Consider the following 23,807-nt stretch of genomic DNA (forward strand, 5'->3'; position numbering starts at 1 on the left):
CTCATGCTGCTTTTTGCATACACTGGTATCTACACTGTCTGTCTCACTTTTGACAAAATGACACTATATTCTTGCCATATAGCAAAGCCCAGCTTATTGGAAACTGTCCCCTGAAACTTCCAAATAAGTGAGTAGCTGCTCCTAGAAACATTGACTCATTGACAATGAGGTGCACCACCACTAGATGTTTTTCAGGTCTACACAAATAGTTAATAGAATTTAATTTTTCTACCTTCTGATACTATGTGAAATCTTTTTACAATTGAACCAGTTTCCGTTTTGCAATAAAATTTTGTGCTTTCCACCACTGCATCAATATTGAAATCGTTAGTGAAAAAATTTCTTTTGTGTTCTTTTTCAGGGAAAAAAATAAACAAATATAAGCAGTACATTTCCAGACTAGCTCAATGTCAGCTTACTTTTTAAGTAGAATTTCTTAAGTAGAAACTCAAATTATTTAGTGTGACTACATCTTTTCTTAAAAATGCTGGACTTTAGTAGCTGCCATCTGATTTTTGAACAGGTGCACTATAAAACTTCTGTGCGTTGCCTAGCAATTGCTTCTAATTATTTCTTTGCAAAAAAGGTGTATTTGATATGTTGCTAATGATGCCAGCTTCAATATTGCAATATTATTTTTTCAGCTTGCAAGCCTGTGTGTCTTTGACTACTGAAAAATATTTTTTAAAATCCACCATTGCTATCATCCTTTGCAAACAAAACTCTTTTAAGCCAGACATTCAGCATAACTTCCATCACACTGGCATTTCAAGATTCTGTTCACTGTAGTGAATTCATACATTTAAATTCAGTATTTCTGATAATGAATTTTAAACACTTTCTATAAATATTTAAAAGGCATGAGCAAGAAGAAAATATGGAATGAAAAACTTCATATTGAATTGTTAACCATAAAGGAAAGGTCTTTGAGAAAAAAATATATATTAAAAAATTGATCTTATAATAATTTTTAGTGGCAAGTATACTCGGAGGCTTGGATTGATACTTCACTGGCTGATTTAGCCATCATCTATGTTCAATTAAAGCAGAGAAAAAGCATGTCCCTCATTTGCTTTGTTTGCACTATTTCTCCCACTCTGCTTTCTATCAGATACTGCATTATCTTGGGATATTCAGAGAAAGTTGTTTTTTGGGCCCTATTTGATCTAAGAAGTTAGCGCTGTGTCTGAATTATTTAGGAGTTCACAGATGTAGATTAATGAAAAATTTGGTTGCAAGAAACTTAATCCAAGTGGGATGCTCAGCAAGTCTTCAGAGGTTGAATGGGGTTTCTGTTAAATCCCTAGATCTCTTAAATCTCTGTACTTGCGCAAATCCCTACTGGAGGAGGACCCCAGGATTTCTTTCTCAAGTAATGAAATTGGTGCAGCTGAAACACAGTGCATACTTCATGGAACTGGTTCAATAAACTGTTCTGTCAGATGCTACACAGAATAGGCCAGTTGTTAGTCAATTTTTGCACTGAGGAAAAGCTCCAGGTATAGTAAATCATTCTTGGCCTCTGCAAATATACAAGTGCATATATTGTAAACTGTTTCAAGGTTTCTCAACTGTTTCCACCTATCACAGTGTAGATACGATCTTCCACATTTCACCCACTAAGTAAACTTTAGAAGACTGACCCACTTTTGTCCCATGAAATCTGATACACCTATCACTATCAAGGGACATCTGGGATTCATCTTATCTTTTCCACTGGTTTGTTGATTATTAGAAATTGTTTTGAATGGCTTTCAAATATGGCAAAGCTCCATGGACTTTATGAATTGCGATAAGGTCAAATAGGAGGTCGACTTGAAAACAATATTTTTGGATGTGACGAGGCGAGTGAATCTGAAGGAAGCCGTAATAATATGGTCAGTATTAGGTACTTAACTGGTGAAGATGGAACTCTGTATTTATTTTAAAATAGGTTTCATACTTCAAAGAGATTTCTGGTCATTTTTAAAATGACTCACATTTTCATTGCAGTGGAGGAAATCTTGACCTGATGGGGTGAATAGAGATTGCAGGTATCCAGCAGAGGCACAGTGTTTCTGAAACATCCCAAGAACCTTCACACAATAAACTAAAGATCCCCCCCCCAAAAAAAAGACGGCTACGACTCACAGAGTTAGAGAAGAAACATTGTTTTCTTATTCACTGGAAAGATTCCTCCCTAGGACACTGTAATAAATAGAAAGCTTGACGAAATAGAAAGCTACCTGATGGAAAGGGAGCTTGGAGTACTGTTGGACGGTCAGCTGAGTATGAGCTAGCAATGTGCCCAGGTGGCCAGGAAGGCCAATGGCATCCTGGCTTGTATCAGGAATGGTGTGGTGAGCAGGACTAGGGAAGTCATCCTGCCCCTGTACTTGGCATTGGTGAGGCCTCACCTCGAGTACTGTGTTCAGTTTTGGGCGCCTCAGTACAGAAGGGACATTGAGGTGTTGGAGCAGGTCCAAAAAAGGACAACAAGGCTTGTGAAAGGCTTAGAGAATGTGCTCTGTGAGGAGAGACTGAAGGAGCTGGGGCTGTTCAGTCTGGGGAAAAGGAGGCTGAGGGGAGACCTTATTGCTCTCTTCCAGTACCTGAAAGGTGCTTACAGTGAGAGCCGGGTTGTCTCTTCTCACTGGTGACAGGTGACAGGATGTGAAATGGCCTCAAGTTACAGCAGGGTTGGATATCAAGAAAAAATTCCTTACAGAAAGGGTTGTTAAGCACTGAAGTAGGCTCATTAGAGAAGTGGTTGAATCTCCATGATGCATTTAAATCTGTTTGGATGTGGTGCTCAGGGACATGATTTAGCAGAGTTGTTTAAGAGTTGTTAGAGTTAGGGTTGTATGATTAGATTGATGATCTTAAAGGTCTTTTCCAACCTGAGTAATTCTATGACTCTATGATTCTATGATTCTTTGACAAATGGGCTTTTATTTAAGATGCAAATTTATTAGCTCTTCCTGATTCTTCAAAAAATACGATGGCAGCAGTTCCTCATATCTGTAGTTGCCCACATTTATTTTCAAAAAGAAAGAAAAAGTGTAAGATTTGCATATAGCCCCAGAATAGAGTAATCTGAACCACAACTGATTACTGCCTTTGTAGCCAGAAACCAGTCTTTCCATACACAAGCTGAACACAGGCCAGGGAGTTATCAGAAAAATACCTTGCAGAACTGTATAACCATACAAAGATGGGGTGCTTTGGGCTCACCGCTAATTTGGCCTCTGACTTCTGAATGGCTCAACCTGTGGACATATCCTTCTTTATCTCTGTTGTACAGGCAAACAAACTACATACATACTGTTCGCTTTCAGGATCAGACCTTTAGGTGTATTAAATGTAACAAATTACATTTAATTATAGTGACTCGTGCCATTCAAGCATTACCACTGCTAATCAGCAGTGGTAGAAGATCTCTTTCCACCAAACACCCACACACATACTGAGAGCAGAAGGCTCCAGGGAGACCTCATTGTGGCCTCCAGTGCTTGAAAGGAGCATATAAACAGGAATGGGAATGGCTGTTTATGAGGGTGGATAGTGATAGGACAAAGGGGAATGGTTTTAAACTGAGAAAGGTGAGGTTTAGGTTAGATATTAGGAGGAAGTTTTTCACACATAGGGTGGTGACACACTGGAACAGGTTGCCCGTAGAGGCTGTGGATGCCCCATCCCTGGAGGCATTCAAGGCCAGTCTGGATGTGGCTCTGGGCAGCCTGGTCTAGTGATTGGTGACCCTGCACATAGCAGGGGGCTTGAAACTAGATGATCATTGTGGTCCTTTTCAACCGAGGCCATCATTTCTCGTAACCTGGAGCTGGCACTAAAACAGGCAAGTACATATTTAAAAGCATGAGAAGTGTTCAGAAGAAAATAGCAACTTACTGCTTGAACAGATGCACTGCAAAACATCTAATTTGCCTTATCCAACATTTCCACAAGTAGAATACTCATTTACAGGCTGTGAACTTCTGTCTTCCATTATATGACTGCACAAAGTCTCTGATCCCTAGTAACACGTAAGACGAGCAATATACAATAAGCTCTAAAAGCTGAAGAAAAGAAAGACAAAAGAATAATGAAAAATGCCAAGCTCTGTACAGTTTCTTCTTTTTCAGTCTAGGAGATCTTTGTCTAATGATGGATATTTGGACTCAACTTTTCTTGTTCTATCAGGTTTTTTTTTACAGAAAACAGAACACAGGTTATGCAAGCATTATGCACATAGCTGCAAGTACACATCTTTTTAACTTGAAAGGAAATTTTCCTTTAGAGAGAAGGATCATCAAGATCTTTAGGCAGAAGTGTTTTCAATGCCTTTAGGCAGATTTAGGACTCAGGATTGCAGTAGGAGAAATGCAGTGGTCCAGACTGTGACCCCTTTTCTTATCTGTGTGCCAAGATAAGTATGGATGTTTGCCTTTGTGACTGCTTGAATGTATTCCTTGAATGGCTTCAAGTTTCACATGCAAACTTTTTTAACACAAGCTCTATTATTTCAATCCATTGTTTTATTTTGATCATGATATCAAAGACTGGAAGTATTTAATGTTGGTCCTGGTCACCTGCCGTGTCCTGAAAGCTTGTTATGTTGACCATACATTTTTTATTTCTTTGATTTAAAAATAAAATCCAGCACAACAGATATAGTATTGAATCCTGTACAAAGCAGGATTATGAGCTCTGTATGTTGTGAGCTTTAATGGGCCTTTCTGTCTTTGTAAAAATAAAGCTATCTCAAGCCAGCAAGTTTCGAAGGTAGAGCCAAGCTTGAACCAAACAAGAGAGTTGGCTTGGATCTCAGCAACAAGTGTAAGCCAAGCCAATAGACCTGACTGTATTCTCTTATAGACAGAAAAAAATCAGGGAAGGGTATGCACCAGAAGATTGTGTAGCAAAAAACAAGGCCACAGTGTTCTTCTTTGCTTTTCTTTCTTTAGTGAAAATAGAACTAAAACAGATCTTGAGTGAAGCTGTAACTGTCTTGTTCATCCTCTGTTTAAAAGCAGAACAGAAAGACCATTTTTCTCTAATTACACCATGTAAGTGGTTTCACCCTGCTGGGCAGCTAAACTCTGCCACACCGCTCTCTCACTCCTCTTTCTCAAAGGAAAAGAGAGAGAAAATATGACCAAAAGGGCTCAAAGGTCACGACTAGTACAGGGAGATTGCCAGTTACCATCACAGCAAAACAGACTCAGTGTAGAGAGAACAGTATAATTTACTGCCTATTGCAAACAGACTGCAGCAGTGAGAAACTCAAAGCAAAAGAAAACACCTTCTTCCCAACCACCCTCTTCTACCTCCTTCCTTCTCTTCAGTTGGTACAGGAACAGGAAATGGGGCTGCAGTCAATCCATAACACTTCATCTCTACCAGTACTTCATGGTCACTCTCTGCCCCTGCTCCACCTGCTGTCCCTCCCATGGGATGCTGTCCTTCCCAAGCTGATCTTACATGGGCTTCCCACAGGCTGCAGCTCTCCAAGCATGGCTCCAGCATGACTCCATACCACAGGACCCACTCTTCAGGCACTGCTCTGTTACAGGTTCCCCACAGGCAGCAGCTCCCCCAGCCTTCCCGCCCCACCAAAGGCTGCTCCCCACAGCCTGCAGCTCTGGCCATATGTATTCCTGCAGGGGTATCCATGGGATGTACCTCCTTTAGGCCTTGTCCACCTCTGCACTCTGGGCTCCTCCATGTCTGCACATGGAGATCTTTTCTGCATAGTGCCCATGGGCTGCAAGGAGACAACCTGATGAACCACAGGCCTCTCCTAGGCTGCAGGAAGCTTATGCTCTGTGCCTGCACCATTTCCTTCCCCCCTTCTGCACAAACCCTGGGGTCTGCGGGGCTGTTTCTCTCACAGTTTCTTTCTCCTCTCTCCCAGCTGCTGTTGCACAACAGTTTCTCCCTTTCTAAAACTTCTGGCAGTGGTGGGTCCCTTTTGGAGCAACAGGAGCTGGCTCCAATCTGATATGGGGCAGTGCTGGGCTCTGCTTGCAGGGGTCAACCTGGCAACCTCTCCGTGTACTTTCCATGTAAACCTAATACACGCTGCTATGGAGGAATAATGAAATCACACATATTCTTCCGGTCTCTTCACTTGCAGCCCTTGTCTAAAGGTTGTTGTTTTTTAACAGTTTGCCTAGATTACAGATCTGAGACAGGACCTGTATATTTGTTCACTGTATATTCATTGATTTCTTTATTCCAGTGATTTAAAAATCATGGTGAAGTATATTCACCAGTTTTCTCCTTTTTAAATCTTCCACAACATATGAATAGAAAAGATGTGTACTGCCTAAGTCCTCCCACTGACCTTGGACTTTCAATATCAACTTCCAAAGAGAATGAATGAGCTCTACGTTATTGCTCTTTGATACATACTTTTCAAGAGGAAAGTTTGGCTCAAATCTTTTTCTTAATACGTTTTATAGCAAGAACACTATTTTGTTGTCCTTAAAGGCCAGAAGTTTGACTAGAACTTGACCCATCAAGCTCAAGCTCTAACACACTAGAAACAGAGCAAATTATCTGAAAATTTGCTCACTCTCTAGAAAGCAAATTAATCTGCTGAAAGTCTATGGCTTAAAGCCATGACTTTAATTTGTGTATAGTTCACCATGAGAAATGTTTAGAGCGATGTGATCCAACATTATTCAATATTCAAACATAATGGATGCAACCACCTACTCACTACTTAGTGAATGGAAGGCTAAAGGTATACAAACAATACATTCATAGTGAAGATTTTAAACAATACATTCATAGTGAAAATGTTACCAGTTTCCTTCAAGATAAGATTTAGAAATTTGATTTTTTACACAGATTTTCTTTTAGACTTCAATATAAAACAGTGATCCTTTAATGTAATAGAGTGATATGCAATCCCCATGTCATTGTTATTGAAAACTACAGCTTAAAGAAACAGGAAATGGTAGGAAAAAAAATGTGAGGCTACCATTTAAATCTCAGAAAAGTTATTTTGCCTGAATAGCAGTAAGATTTTCCTAGTTGAGAGGATGCAGACGAGAGGTGAATTAGTTTGTCATTAAAGATAATACAATTTTTATAGGGTGAAGTCATTATTCAGAGGACAAAAATACAGAAATTTTTTAAGGATATTGTCTAGTTGTTTGAGAGCTGCTCTGAAAGTAATGCCTCTTTTCCTATTATGTTGGCCTACAGCATCAGGGGTGGATGTTGGTGTTATGGCATAGAGGTTTAATGTTCCCACCAGTATTCCATTATATGTTGTAATGTAAAAGATGGCAGCAGAGGGGCAGTCATAGAAAATGGCATCTGACATGTACATGTGTATGGAGCAAAGTTATGTAATTGAATTCCTCCATGTGGAAAAAAATTTGCACCCATTGATATTTATTGATGCTTGCTGAAAATTTATGGAGACCAAACAGTGGATGTGAGCACAGTGAGGTAGTGGATTGTGCATTACAGCAGTGATGACAGTGGGTCACCTCTACTGGTTCAGATTTTTACAAGCATGGCATGCAATCTCTTGCTCATCACTGAGGAAAATACATCACTAATTGTGATAACTGTGTTGAAAAAAATTGTATTTTTTTGCTGAGAATTTGCTCTATCAAATAGTGATATTGTGTTGTTTGTATCTGTTATAGTTTTCCATGGAAATAAATAGAAACATTATTTTTGAAGCAACTTACATAAATATTTTGGCATTCCTTCCTTCAAGTCTGTAATGAACATTTATGCATCTCCCATTCTTAAGCAAAGTTATAGCAAGCATTCATTTCACAAGGGGAAGATTTCCTTATAAGAGGAAGGTGGAGTACTTTGTGACCTTAATAATCTGAGACAAATGCATTCCTGTTATTTTGTATTATTTTCTTTTATTTTATTTTAGAAAAAACCTGAATCCTCATATAATGACAGGAATACAGCAGCTAAGGTTTAGGGTAAACACCATCATAGGAACTGTAACAAAAGAGCAGGTGCTAGGTATGCATTTGTCTCAGATTTCAGGTTTTTTCTAAAATAAAATAAAGTAAAAACTAATCTCTAGCCTTTTTGGTTCTTGAAAATATCAGTCCTTAAGGATCAAAAACTGGAAAGGAAATAAAAAGAACTTACATTTATTCTATTTGAAGTTTCATCGTTTTGAAGTTCTTCTTACTCTCCTGAGAGACTGACAAGAAAATATGTGTACTTTAGAAAAACATCACATTCTAACTTCAGGGAGAGAAACTAATGGGAGACATCAAGCAGTCTGAGTAGTCACTGTTTGTTTGTTTGTTTGTTTTTATATCAGGAGTACTCGGTGCAGAGTCAAGTTACATGTTTCAAATCTCTCAAGGTATTAGTATTAACAAGGGGGCTTTTTAGTGTAAGATCATAAGAAGTTGCTAATTATGACAGTTATGAAATCTTTGCCTCTGTTGTGTTAAAGAATTACAAATACATATTGCATTTTTCTTATTCCTTTTTCCCTACCAACTGATTTAGATCACAAAAGTGAAGAAAAAAAAAAAAAAGCAAAGAAAGCATAAGCAAACAAACAATAGTCTTGATGTTGTTTTCATACTTACTTGGAGAGAAAAAAGAAAGACATAATTATACATTTGAATAACATGTAGCTGTAACTGTCTCTTTTATTTCAATGTTATTTATTCTAAACATAAAAACTCAGTATATGTGGCAACTGTGAAGTCCAGCCAGCTGTACAACTCTATGACCAGCTCTCCTGAGTAGAATCACTGATCTTTTCCTCCTTTTCTGCAGGACTGTCCTCCAGAAGCAGGTGATTTTCGTGCTCAGCAGTGTTCAGCTCATAACGATGTCAAGTATCAGGGACAGTTTTATGAGTGGCTTCCTGTCTCTAACGATCCTGACAACCCATGCTCGCTGAAGTGCCAGGCCAGAGGAGCAGCTTTGGTTGTAGAACTGGCACCAAAGGTTTTGGATGGGACCCGATGCTACACTGAATCCCTGGATATGTGCATCAGCGGCTTGTGCCAAGTAAGAATAGCTCTATTCTGCCATTATTTTTAATGAATTTTTCCCTCAGTTCTATTTATGTGCTCTCTTCTTCTCCATAGCTATACCATTTGGGGGTTCTTCTTTTTAGTCATCCATTTTAATCTTGTGCTTTTTTCTGTTATCTTGTTTGACGTAAGTCTGCAAAATCAGTGTACAAAATCAAAGATCAAAAGTTACTTTCTCACTTGATGAGTGTTCCTGGGTTTTTCGGAGGAATGTGTTCTTCATTTTTTAACAGTTTTCTAGTTAGCTTCAGTAACAGATCTAGTTTGAAAGTATTCTAAGAAATATTTTCAGCTTTTGATTTTTATATACAAAAGCTTTCCAAGTTTCCAGGAAATTATGTTGTTTGAGGCTTCACTTAAGACACTAACAACATAGTAGTAGTTGAAGTTCTAAACCGGAAAATCTGCCGTTGTTTTGATACCTGACTGAGCAAGCTACTACACATCTTTGGGCTCAGTTTCTTTCTTTGTTACATTTTAACCCTTCAGTTCAAGAGTGCATAAAAGTCTAGAGATCATTCATCCGGTTTACTAATCCTAATTTGTTTTCTTCCTGTCTCTGAACTGCTTTTATATTACCTTTTACTTACATGTTGCTTTTATTTATATATTGCCATTGTTTTGAATTTGTGTACATCATAGTTTAGTCTCTTGAACTGCATATAGGCAGCAGAGTAATGTAAAGGAGGACATTTGCACCATCTCTGTTAAATACTGAACACACCTTAATATTGAAAAAGACAAAGTCTAGGACCTTTCAATGCCCATTTTACTTGAAATACATGTAGATTTGATATGTTGGCTTTCTAGAGTACTTTCAGCTTTGTTTTTTTTCTTTGGAAACCTATCTTCACTTCCTTTCTACTTGATTTTCTGCTGTGAACCAGAAGTTAGCTTGCAGTAAATAGAGTATCCACTTATTCCATTAATCTTATTTAAGATCTTAAAAAGGGAATAATCTCTTTACTTGATCACACAAGTTTTTGAAAAATTCAATTGCTTCAATGAAATGGACACATTTCAATGTTTTTGTTTTTGTTTTGTTTTATTAATCTTCTAAAATTTGACAGAGAAAGTTATGTGGAGAAGTAATATACTCTTATACAAGTTAGGAAATTAGGAGTAGCTCATTCAGGCTGCGTGTCAGGCTGATTATTATTTTGGTTCAGATATCACAGAATCATACACAGAATGATAGAATCATAGAATCATAGAATAAATTGTAGAGTCACAGAACTGCTTGGACTGAAAGAATACTTAAAGATCACCTAGTTCCAACATCCTTGGCATGGTCATCGGCACCTTCCACTAGATCAGGCTGCCCAAAGGTCTATCCAACCTGGACTTGGATACTTCCAAGGATGGGACATCCATAACTTCTGTGGGCAACCTGGTTCCAGTGCCTTACCACCATCAAAGGCGAAGAATTTCTTCCTTGCATCTAATCTAAATCCATTCTCCTGTAGTTTAATGCTGTTACCCCTTGTCCTGTCACTACATGCCCTTGTAAAAAGTGCCAAGAATGGATGGCTGCTGTAAGGTCTCCTTGAAGCCATCTCTTCTCTGTGGTGAGCAACATCAACTCTTTCAGCCACTCTTCATAGAAGAAGTGCTCCAGACATTTAATCATCCTCGTGGTCCTTCTCTGGACTTGCTGCAACAGGTCAACATTCTTCTTATGTTGGAGATTCCAGAGCTGAACACAATATTGCAAGTAGGATCTCACAAGAGTAGAGTAGAGGGAAGAATCATCTCCCGTTGACCTGGCAGTGATAAGTCCTTTGTGGAGTGGCCCAGGACACGATTAGCTTTATGGGCTGGACGGGCACATTGCCAGGTCATACTGAGCTTCTTATCAACCAACATTTCCAAGTCCTTCTCCTCAAGGCTCTTCTCAATCTGTCCTCTGCTTAGCCTGTTTTTTTGTTTGTTTGTTTTCTTGGGAATGCCCTGATCTGAGTGCAGGACATCATTGCACTTGGACTCGTTGAACTTCTTAAGGTTCACATGGGCCTACTTCTCAAGCCTATCAAGATCCCTTCCCTGCAGCACATCAACTGCACCACACAGTTTGTAATCACACTGAGGGTTCATTCAGTCCCACTGTCCACTTTGCTGTCAAAGATGTATCGATATCAATCCCTGAAGAACACCACTCATCACTGGTCTCCACTTGGACATTGAACCATTAACCACAGTTCTCTTGATCATCCAGCCTATTTTTCATCCAGCAAGTGGTTCATCTGTTAAATCCACATCTCTCCAATTCAGAGACAAGATTTCCAAGAAAATAATTCACTACTAAAACAAAGAAATTTGCATTCTCATGACACTTCTTACTCTTAGAAGGTTGAGGCTGACTACACTCACATCTGTGAATGTGATCTACTTCTTACTTAGATAGGTATTTTGAAGATAAACATACAAATACTGTTAACTGTTGTGTGCCTAAGGAATTTCAGCTAAAGTAGCCTTTTATTACATACTGCAAAAAGGTAGAATGGTATTTTATTACATTCAGTTTCACCATCAGCACTTTACAGACACTTAGAAATACTGCATCATTTTTTGAGGATGACTAAAAAATAAACAAACAAAAAAAGCTCATACTACTACACTCCTCACAGTGAATAAATTTTTGATGTATTACATTTAAAGTACCTCAAAGTCTTCTTATCATAGTGCCTCCCTGGTAGCCAAACAGATTTTTATGACAGTAGCGGTATTGCATTAGAAAATTCATAACTAGATTTGCACTTATTGTGTGCATTAAGACAGTAGATGCTTTCATGCCTATCCCATTAACACGTCATATAACAAGGCAGTCCATAAAGGTAATGGATATAAAATTTCACAGAAGGAATTGTGAACCTTTTTTGGAAACAACACTGGCCTCCATAAAAGGTCTCTTATGACAATGTGAAACAGAATTATAGAAGAATAAACACAGAAAGTCTCCAATTTCTTTTAGAATCTAGATTGCTCTATCTGTGATCTATAACGTTCATGTGAATAAGCTTCTTCCTGCAAATGAATACATATAAATTCTAAAGGAATCTTATATAATCATATAAATTCTAAAGGAATATAAAATCTAAAGGAATAAAGGAAACAAATTGTGGCCTTATTTCTGTGCGCTTGCAAGGGTAGCTGCAGGCTACACAGTGGACTCATACTGATTCACAGATCCTTGTATTGACTTGACCGAGTCTTTATTACAGAGAAGCATATAGACTTCCATGGTATGTTCTGATTACATCCCCTAGCTATGATTTTCTTATAATATATTTAGCTATAGAGAAGGAATTGAATGTAGTTCTGCCAGAACATTTTATTAAATATTTAACTATGTCTGTTCAATTAGATTCTATACAAGAATCCTCTATTAGCATAAATGACATTAAGATCAGTCTATAGCTTCCGCTTACATAGAATCAAAGAATCATAGAATGGCCTGGGTTGAAAAGTACCATAATGATCATCTAGTTCCAAGGCCTCTACCATGGGCAGGGTTGCCAACCACTGGACCAGGCAGCCCAGAGCCACATTCAGCCTGGCCTTGAATGCCTCCAGGGATGGGGCATCCACAACCTCATTGGGCAACCTGGTCCAGTGCTTCACCACCCTCTGTGTGAAAAACTTCCCCTTAATATCTAACCTAAACCTCCTCCTTCTCAGTTTAAAATCATTCCCTCCTTGACCTATCACTTGTAAGCAGCTGTTCCCCTTCCTGTTTAAATGCTCCCTTCAAGTACTGGAACATCGCAGTGAGGTCTCCACATCTACCTATGTAAAAAGAGTCTCACTCCTGTTTATAAACTTTTCAATACTGGAAAGTTGCAACACGGTTTCCCTGGACCTTTCTCTTCTCCAGACTACACAAGCCAAGCTCCCTCATCTTGTCTTCATAGCAGAGGTGCTCCAGTCATCTTTCTGGCCTCCTCTGGGCCCTCTCCAAAAGCTCCATATCTTTCAACTGTTGTGAGCCAAAGAGATGGATGCAGTAGTTCGGATGTGGCCTCACAAGGACACTCACATCCATTGGCCTACTGGCCACCGTTCTTTTGATGCAGCCCAAAATACTATTGGTCTTTCGGGCTGTTAGAACACACTAGTGGCTCATGTTAACTTCTTCATCTTCCAGGCCCCTAATTCCATCTCTGCATGGATTCTCTCAAGGAGTTCTTCTCTCAGTCCGTATACATATCTAGGATTGCCCTGGGCCATGGCCTGTTCCATTCTCAGAAGCTGTTTCTGAAGTTATGAATGGTGAAAGAGTTAGTTTCAAAGGCTTTTGTGTGCTTCAGCATTCTTTCCCTAAAAGATGCTTGTTTTCACTCTTATTGGCAAATATGTATTTGTTCACAAGATTTAGAAATTACAATATCCATTTCACATGTTTTATCTTCTAATTTTTCATGTTGTTTGGAGCTTTAAAATTGCCGGTAGCTTAATGGCCAAGCTGTGGCCCTTTTCTTAACTACTGCTTATTTAACTGAAGTCTCTAAGCGCTAGTCTCTTGCCAGTTATATTCAGAAGATGATATTCAGAAAAAGAAAGCCATGTTTGAATGTCGAATTAGAAGGTGTATAACTAAATCCTTGATTGACTGAAGATTATGGTTAGACATTCCTGAAAAGATGTTTACTTTATTTGCAGAGCTAGTATATGGGAGAGGTTGTGTAGTTGCTGGTTTGGCGTTATGTATGCTTCTTGGGACAGGGCAGTTGACATAGTTGTGACAGTTCAGTAGCCATGCAACTTGTCAGTGTCTTGTCTGATATACTACCTAAACATGAATTTCTCTTCTCTAAAGACACTGGATGGTTGTGGGTTTTTTTGTTTGTTTGTTTGTTTTTGTTTTTACATTTCACCTTTGTTCTTTATTTTTAAAACAAAACAAAACAAAAACTAAGAAAAAAATGGGAATAAATTTTTAAGTATTGTTTTCCTCTTTCAGGTGTTTTATCTTGAAGCCATAGATGACAGAGTTTGAGCAACCATTTTTCAAATGAGAAATTTTCTTACTTACTCCTAACAATTTTAAATTGGCTTCTCCACGCATATCTTTGTTATTTTAATAACTTTCTCTTCCTTCTTTTTTAAAGTATAGAATACTTCAAGGCAATTCCAGGTTTGAGGAAGAAGACCAGAATTATCTCCTGCCTAAGAGGAAAAAAGCCAGCATTTTTAAACCATGCAAAATTCATTGCTCTAATTTTAGTGACTATGCTCATCCACACCTGCTACCAATAGCAGTGGGGATCAGATTATTACTCAGGCAAGATTCAATTTTTCTGCATTTTAATGTGGCATATTATCTAACTGAAAATTCTTAGAGAGAGGAATTCCAAAACAAGATTCTTACCTGTGCTGCTGCTTTAGTTTCAAGGGGACTGAAAGTACCCATCATTTGCCCTTTTGATGGCAGTGTCAAGAAATGAATGGCTTTTATGCCATTAGTTCTCTGCAAACAGTCATATATTGTATATTCATTTATAGGCATTCAGTCTCCCCCCGTAGCATCTTCCACTAATGATCTTTTTTGTCTGCCAAGGCTATCACAGAAGTCAGGTTAAAACAAAGGAAAGAACTGGGGAAAAAAGTCTAGGTATTTACACGTTGCCGGGATTTCAGTCTTTTGCATTCAGCTATTTCTGGCCTGTTTATAGCTGTCATTTTTTTTCTTTTCTAAGCTGTAAGAACTCACAATGAAACATGAAAAAGTTGTAATAATGACTGTATTATTTAGGCAAAAAGGATGGCTATTTTTTCCCATACATGCAGAAGACATTGTAACAGGAAAAGTTCTGAGTTTTCTTTCAGCTTATCCCAGCCTTTTGGCCTGATAATGGCTTTGCAGTTTCTGTTGTCTGCACAAAACTCCTAGATGTAAACGCTAAAATGAATCTTTATTTTGTTTGGAGTGTACTGAAACCTAGCTCCCTTCTGTTCAGAAAGTTGGTTTCTGATGGCAGCTACTTATGAGCTCAACAGCTGTTTGAGCTTTTTGTCTGATTTTGTCTTATACTCTCCATCTCATATTATGTGAATAGCAAATCTGAATTTTGTTTTGTTCATAAGTACCATTATTCTGAGATTAGAAAAGTAGCATGATGTTATTCCAGCACACAAAAATGAGTGGGATGTAGAACTCACAAGTGTAATAGCCAAATGCTTATATTGCTGTCGTGCCAGGTAACAACATTTTTGTGGCAAAGAATGGCAAGGAGGTGGGTATGTTTACTGTGTGAAAGAATCTGCATTTACATTATTAGAAGTTCTCTCCCCAGCCCTGAGCTATCTGTTTTCCACTTTATGGTCCAAGAGAAATTGGCAACACTGCAGAGACGTTTTATTCTATTATTTCAGCAGAAACAATACCTGTTATTACTCCAAAGGAGACTAACTGTCTAATGTGAATAGTGTGCTTCATCAGCAGCACACACCTGCCTTTGCCAAGGCAAAGCATATGATAATTTGGGGGTTTTCAAAAAGAAAAAGAAAAAAAAAAGAAGAGGAATTTGAAAGAGCTATTTGAAGACCTGCTGCAAATATCACAAAGCTGTCTGTTCGTGTATCTCCTTAGCACACCTAAAATCCTGAGGTGTGTGGAGTGACACCGGAGGATTAAAGCTACGTGAAGATGGCAGGATGTCCACTGGCAGGGCTGTTTTGAGAATCTCTACCAAAACCGAAACACGGTTTTCGCTGAAGACACTGACAAGTCTTCCAGTTGTCATGAAGATCTGGGAAAGTGTGAGGCTGCAGGCCTGTTAAGTAGTCTTCACTGTCATTCCGCTGGCACTGTAGAGTCTTATTGTGATTCTTCCCCCACTGAGAAGCAGGCTGGAATGCCATGTAGACTGAGCAGTTTCAGCAGTGGTTTGGGAGTCTCTAAAATATTAGATCAGTAGGTGAAGTCTGTCCCTTGATAGCACAGATGACATAGCTGCCTGAAGCACCAGAAAGCCCATGCTGAATCTCTGTTAGTAGCATGCAACTAGATCATTTATCCAGCCCAACAGAGACAAGGCTCCTCAACAAAGGAAGTCTGAATATGAAGATTGTGCACCCAACAGAAAAGAAGTCTGAGCGTCAGTATCAAGCATGCCATGAGATCGTGCGAGAGCTGACAAAGGATGACAGTCAAACATGATGGGCCACAAGAGCCAATTAAGTGCTTTTAGATTTTAGTGCTTCATAGTCTGGGAGTCCACTGATAGTGGGTCCAGAACACAGACTTCACAGAATTTGCTTTTCATTTCTTAAGGACTCATTCTGATGCTTAGAGATACTTAAGAACACTTAAGGAGAATTCCCTTAATTAGTTTAGATTTATAATGGCCTTCGCAATCATCTTCTGCTGTAGTATTCTCACTCTCTTTCACAAAACCTGGCAAACATTTCCCTTGGAAATGCTAAATATACTATCCATTCAGATTATATGTGTTAGTCTTTTATAGAAAATCAAGTATTTCACTTTACTGCGATAAAGCACTACTACTTAGAATAAACCAGGGTTTTTTGTTCTCCTCCTCAGTGACAGCATGGGCACACATAAATTCATTCTTACTTTGGCAAATGAACCCACTTCAACAAAAACACAGAGAAATCTGAGTGAGATGGATCAGGGAAGACAAATAATCACAAAATACTTTTCTTATGTGACAGGTTTTCTCTTGTCATCTGTCTATAAACTCTTTGATCTTAACTCTGTTTAAATAAACATTGCTTTTTGCAGAATGACAGACTCTGGATTTCTATACCATCAGAGAACAAACTAGATACGGCTTTGTTTCCAAGTTTGAGAGCTCTCTTATGTTGGCCCAAACAGTAAATTGGTTGTTTATATACGACCAAATCCGTAAAATTCAATCTTTTTTTACGTAGGAAAATTACTTATAATGAAATTTGCCTATAAGGATAGGAGTTGCCTTGTTCACACATCCAAGATTTTAATATATCTATAAATTCTCATTTAGAAGTTCCAGCTTTTAAATGGATTTAATTACTTCTTTTTAAATCATGGGTGGTTTCAGAATGAGGTTACATTTGTTCTTTTCCCTGAGGGAATCTGAGAAATAGGCATTTCCCTTGAGATCTTTCTGCTGTTAGGTGTCTGCTACCTGTGTGCTTTTAGGGCTATGGTTGAATCACTAAATTCAGTGGCTCATGCATTGTGTTAAACATGCTGGTGGGGTGATGTTCCATTAAGGTCATCATCTAGGTTTAAAAATAGTAATAGCAGAGAGCTGTGACTGGCCTGAAATGCTAGGCTGATGGGGTAGATACCAGACAGGATTGCAGATCATTCCGCCAAATTACTGAGTTGGCCAGCCACATGCTTATTGTGCAGGATGGTAGATCTCAGTCAGAAAAGTAAGGTATTATTTTTAAAAAACTTGGCTACTGATCAGTGATCAGAGTTTGTTTATGCTGCCTGAACAGTTGTGTGTTGTACTTGGCTCATGTGCCAAACAAGTACATTGATTGCACATGTCACTGGGCCTATTTCTACAAGCACAGTTACGAATTGCCTTGCCACTGTGAACCTCATCCTGCAGTCTTCAGTTATAGTTGCTGTCTGTGCTATGATGGCAACAAAACTGTGTGTGACGTAGGAGGATCCAGCCTGGGCCTTGATGCTGCACAACAGCATGCCTGTCACTTAATGGCATCAAGTACAGAGGCAAGCTGTACTAGGTAAATAGTGAGGGTAGGAACTGTCAGCACAACGTACAGGTGGACCAAAAAGCAGGAAAATCTGCAACATGGGCTGAGAATCCCTATATCACAGACACCAGTCTGGTTCCAGCTTGCCATACAGCCTGGAGCTTGTTCTCTCCACAATAATTTAAAGAGTACAACAGCTCTTCACTCTGATTGTAAAATGGTGTTTTGGACCCAGCTGAAACAGTGGCTCAAATCCAAAACTTTTTTCAGCTGAGCAGTGACAATCTACACAATTCTTAGATTGAGCCCCACATTAGTATGGATATGAAGGGCAACTTTGTTTTTCTCAGATTCTCAGAACTACTTCTGTTTGAACTGCAGACATGCCCTTTGAAAAACAGAGAGATTTATTTATAATTGGCTAGATTTGCAAGCTTGCTTTATTACATTATTTCCTGCCTAGGGTTTCTTAATACTGAATAGAAATGATTATGAAAACTTCTTACTTCAGGGCATTTCCAGGCTAGCAGGGCTGAAGCAGAACCTGTCATTGCTGGTCCAGTTTTATTTCTGGAAAAATCTGCTGAACTGAGGCAAAGTTCAAGTCCAGAAGGGGAACACATACACGCATAACATTCATGCATGCACTTCGTGAATTTGTTCCAATCTCTCTGTCATTGGACTTTCAGCTGAAAGCCTTTAAACTGTACATAAGCAGTTCTGTTAACTTGATAACTTTTTTTTCTGTAACTTTTTTTTTTTCTGTAAAACAAGTCCTGTAAAAATTAATTTATTTATGTACCCAGGAGTCAGGAATATCTTTGCTTTTTTATTTTGCCAACTTACTGGCTGTCAGCAGAGTAAAACTGGGAATGGGGGAGAATCAAAGTCAGCATGTAGTGTGGGACTTCAGCATAAAATGTAATATGGAATCTTTACCTCTGAGCTGAGCTGTGGTACCTTATGCCAGAAAACAATACAGGCTCAGCCAGCTGAGGATTAGCTGTTATTATTCTGGCTTTTTGTTGCTAACTTTTTTATGTAAACCCATAAGGAGAATAGAAATCAGCTCACTTGAGAATATACACTGTCATAGGATGAGATGATCAAGAACTGGTCAGGGAGCTGTTGCCATCCTGTAATTTCCTCACTGTAGTATTGACATCCTTCACACACCATGGAAAGCCTGAGATCTCCAGAGCTCTGCTTCATCAGCTTCACTGCTGTTTGGGCATTTAACCACAGCTTAATGGGAGCACCTTTAGAAGTACGTAAAAACTTCATCCAAAGTCTTTTGGACTTATAGGTGTATTTACTTTATTTTAATAGGGTTTGGGTTAGGCTGTCAGGGAACTGAACGGAGCTGCTTCTGACATTTTGTGCGGTAACAATCTGCTGTTCAAGCCTCTGACCACACTTTGACTATCTGAAACTCCAAAGATTTCAGTGTGGAAAGTCTGTGCTTCATTACTCTGCTTAAAGTGGAAGAAGAGTAAAGTGTAATAAAAATGAGTATGAAAACTGCTTACTTCAGAACATTTCTAGACACAATGGGTTGTAGTAATCCATTTTTGTTCCTGATGGGGGCTTTCTTCCCAGCACTTTATGGATCGAAAAATGTTTCATTTCCCTAAACGCCCCAGGATATATTAAGATTAAGACTAGAATGCACTGGAAAAGGAAGTTTCCATCCCACTGAAACTTCAAAATTTCAACATTGGTTCCAGTTTCAAACTCAGATGAGAATTTGACATTTCAAAGCTTTTCAGGGAGTAAAATATTCCTCAGACTTTTGATTCACAAATGTCAGGATTTATTTCAATCTATGCCCACGAAGTCATTGATCTGAGCTGTGGACTGAAGGCACAATATCCCTATTTGCTTCTTTGCCTACTAACCCAGCAGTATCTTCCTGGAGCTTCTTTTCATGATGAGGCTTCAACAACTCCTAGTCAAATTTATTAATAGGTCAGTGGTCTGCAAGAAATGTAGGCTTTTCTAGCTCTGCTGCTTAAGTTAACCTACTTTTTCTGACAGGAGGATCTCACCCTGTGTGCTGCATCTTGAGCATGATCCATTCCAAAACCTATTTTCTATGTTTTGTTCATACCGTGAGAAGATGTTGCAAGAAACAGCTCTGCCTTCCTTGCTGATTCAGTGTTCATAGAGACATGTTCTTATTCCTGTCATAAATAGTACTTTAACTTTTCTCTGTCTCACTTTATTTTCATAAGAGTGCAGCCTATACACTACTTTCTTGTAAGAGCTACTAGGAAGCAATATAAGAGATTTGAAGTAATGTTTTTGATTCTGAAGCATCTTGGAATCCGTTGCAAATATTACTAAGCCTCTTGCTGGGTGTAATCCTCTCCAAATGACTGAAAAAGGATTTGCCTTAATAGTCAATGGAAAAAAAAAAAAAAAAAGCCATGAGTGGGGAAGTTTTAAACTTGGATTTTTTATATTTTTTTATTTCAGGCATTAGTTCAGCTAATCACTCATAAAGATTTTTTTACGAAAATACAATACATATTTCCAGAGCTCTGGATATCTGCTAGGATAGATAATGGTGCTAACTAAAAATCTGCCCATAAACCCTAGGGCAGAAGTAAATTTATTTCATTTTATCAAAGTTTCTGAAAGTATACAGTTATTTGAGAGATTTTACAAAGCACAGGAAGACGCTCATGTTCTGTACATACTGTTTAAATTTTGATGTTCACAAGAAATCTCCATTTTGTTTAATACTTGCATTTGAAATACAATATTTTCCATAAAATAAGGATTTTTATGCCTTGAAGAGTGGATATTTGTTTCGAAAAGAACAGTGAACCTCAGTATAACTTTGTTTAACATCTGAGATTTTCCTAGTGGTTAAATCTACTGGTTGTGACCTAGCCTAAAATAGCTCGATTTATGAATAAACTTTAATCCGAGCACAGACCATGGTAATGTGTGAGTTGATGATTCAGAAAGCTAAAAAGCCTTTAATGTCATACAGGCTCACACCTGAGTTTCATGTCCAGCTCTTTTTACATCCAGGCAATTCACATGTTCTTTTCAAAATGGGTAAGAGCACGTAGATTTGGACATCATTCTGGACTGAATCATTGAATGAATATAAACTGTGTTATGGACAGGTATGGAAAGGAATTTTGGCCTTTCTGCTGATATCTGTTGTCTTCAGAAGAACTCTTCTCACTCAAAGTGCTAGTGAACTAGTAATGCACTTGAAGGAAAGTCATCTGAGTTGGTGGCTTAGTGTCAGACTGTTTACAGGCCACACAAATAATATTTTCTTTACAGAAACATTCATGAAAATAAAGCAAATCATTCTCTCTATGAAAAAGATGATTCACTTCTTGTATGATATTCAGAAAAGTAAATCTTACATTATATCCCTGATGGATTACATATATACCTGTAACTGGAAGATTTGAACGGAGTAGTCACAGTCAAGATAATCTTAACTTTGGTTCAGCTACCTCAGCATAATGTACCACAATGGTTTTAATATGGTAAAGTATCTCCTCCGGTCTTGGTGTGAACAGTTTTTTAGAGAAATGTATCATTTTTGCATGACTATTATTCCCTTAGCATCAATTAATTCCTCTGGAGACCTTATAACTTAAGGTAGAATGGGACTGTTGACCCAGTCCCAAATGAGTAAAATTGGGAAAAGTCAAACCTACAGTGTTTGAAATTCAATTAAATATGATATCAATGTGATAGATAACCGAAAATGTTATTGTATCACTAGTAAATAATAGTGATGTTAGAAATGGGAATAGAATTTGCTAAAAGGAAATACCAAGTATAATTTAAGCCTACATTTTACAGGAAAATGCAGAGGAGTTGTCAAAACCACAAGTACAGTGGGCTGTAGCAGTGATCTCCAATTGTGCTCTCACAGATTTGCACAAATAAGAGAAGTTAGTCTGAATGTTTGAGTACGCAAGTAACACGTGCAGATTGTAAGAGCCTGGAGATTAAGTACCCCATATGCTCGTAAGTGTTTCTAAGACTCAGCTCTCTGATTTTAACTGAAGTTCACAGATGCAGGGAATTTTAAAGTTGAAATATGCACTTTATTTTAAATTCCCTGTGTATATATATTCTCTCTGGTTAAGAGTTTTAGCACAAACTTCTTAGAAGCAGAATTTATATAATTATTTTTTCATTGCTTACTTTGCAATGAAATGCCAGAATGCTAGCAGGCTTTTTATTTTCTGATATGTATAAAGATAATTATAAACTGTATGAACTTGCTTAATTTCTTGCATTTCATCTATTTATGTGTAAAATTTATAACTTGCATCAAACAGAACAGAATTCAAACAAGAAACTTATATTAGTAATATGCAAAATAAGTCTATATCCCATTTATTTAGTTTCAAATGTATTTAATCATAAAGTTATATTTCATTCACCTAGGGTCTATATAAATTTGGGAAATTAGAGGCCCAGATTATCTATTCAAGTTTTAGAATTTTGAACAAAACAATTTACACGTAAATGTAAAACCAGTTTCAGCGTCTGATTCTGAGTTCTTTTGTTTTAAACATTCGTTCTTCTTTAATCAGTTCTTAAACAAAGTCTGAATGCAGGCTTGGACTGTGTGGAATGGGATTATTATCAAACATAATTAAAACCACATGGTCTTTCCAACTGTATAGCAGGTAAAATTTCTCTGAGATCTCAGACATGTTACTATCATTAATCTTTGTTGCTCTGTGTTGCTCATTTGTTTTATCCATCTGCTCTCCGAGTCTCTGTCTTCTTACCTACTTCAGAGATATTTCTCTTTGAAACTGGAAGCATATTTTCTGATGGACCCTGACCGCGAACTGTTGACACTGCAAGTAAAAAAAAAACCAAAACAACCAACAATGCTGCTTTCTTTCTCTGTACTGCAAAAGCTATTGAGTACTAACCTGCTCACTATCTTATGTCTGAAACTTCCAGCCAGATTTGCTCAGCCTCTTTCATTGCTAATGTACCCTATGGCTCTCTAGGGATTCTGAGAGAGAAACTTGGTGGTAATTAGTAGCAGAGATGGATCAAGCAGTCAGTAAGTAGATGCCTATTTTGAACTGCACGTCTTTCTATCTTGCCAGATCGTTGGCTGTGACCGCCAGCTGGGAAGCACTGTCAAGGAAGATAACTGTGGGGTCTGCAATGGTGATGGGTCCACCTGCCGGCTGGTTCGAGGCCAGTATAAGTCCCAGCTCTCAGCAAATAAAAGTAAGCTGTTCCTTCTGGTAAAGTGCCATCTTCACTTCTTACTAAAATATATATTTCTAGCATGTATCTTTCACTCTACTCTTCATCAGGCAGTTGAATGATCATGATTAGGCTAGATGTACTCATCATTTCTTCCCTGTTCAGGGAAGAATTAATGGTTGCTCACACTATAACTGAGGAAATGGATAGATTGTTGTGGAGAGCCATCACCAATGTATTCCCTGTTTCATTTCACTACCTTGGAATAAGCCAGAGAAAGAGAGAGCTGGTTCAGCACCCTGCTGAGGCTGTATTAGCTGGCTGAGTAGAGCCCAGTCCATGCTGTACTAAAGAGTATCTTATCCTGCCCACAGAGCAAAAAAGAAATACTGAAAGGGATGGTATTACCATCCACACACACACACATAGGCACACACACGCACCAAAAATAAATAAATAAATAAATAAATAAATAAATAAATAAATAAAAGGAAAGGAAGAAGTTTCAGGTCTTTCTTTTGCCTTTCTAGTAGTCTTGAATGCATCAAAATATATTTCATATATGGAAAATAAATCATAAATCTTAATCACGGACTTGGCACATTTTATGCCTAGGCCTAAAGTCGATACTTAGGCAGAAAATACTTGGGAAACAGTTTGGCTATGGACTTTTGATCATGCCGTTCTTTGGTTAGAATTGCTTGAGCCACCCATGAATTTAATTAGAATTGTACAGTGCTAACTAATTTTAGTATTGAGAAACTCACAATTAATTAGCTGAAAATCTCTTATGAAACATAAATCCTCTTCCTATTCTATTTTATATTATGAATAAAATATTGTTCCATTCTTTTTTTTTTTTTTTTTTTTTTTTTTTTT

At 38.1% G+C, this 23,807-nt stretch overlaps 1 protein-coding gene across 1 annotated transcript in view; it reads left to right on the forward strand.

Annotated features, from left to right (window-relative positions):
- ADAMTSL1 (ADAMTS like 1) overlaps window positions 1-23,807 on the forward strand; it is a 172,957-nt gene that overhangs the window by 34,186 nt on the left and 114,964 nt on the right. The window contains exons 4-5 of the mRNA XM_042826731.1: window positions 8,767-9,003; window positions 22,823-22,949. Of these exons, the coding sequence (XP_042682665.1) occupies window positions 8,767-9,003; window positions 22,823-22,949 (364 nt within the window). The remainder of the gene's footprint in view (window positions 1-8,766; window positions 9,004-22,822; window positions 22,950-23,807) is intronic.

The sequence above is a fragment of the Centrocercus urophasianus genome, unplaced genomic scaffold, assembly GCF_019232065.1.
Source record: "Centrocercus urophasianus isolate 14NV4802_14NV808 unplaced genomic scaffold, USGS_Curo_1.0 seq_27, whole genome shotgun sequence".
In the NCBI taxonomy this organism is placed as follows: domain Eukaryota; kingdom Metazoa; phylum Chordata; class Aves; order Galliformes; family Phasianidae; genus Centrocercus; species Centrocercus urophasianus.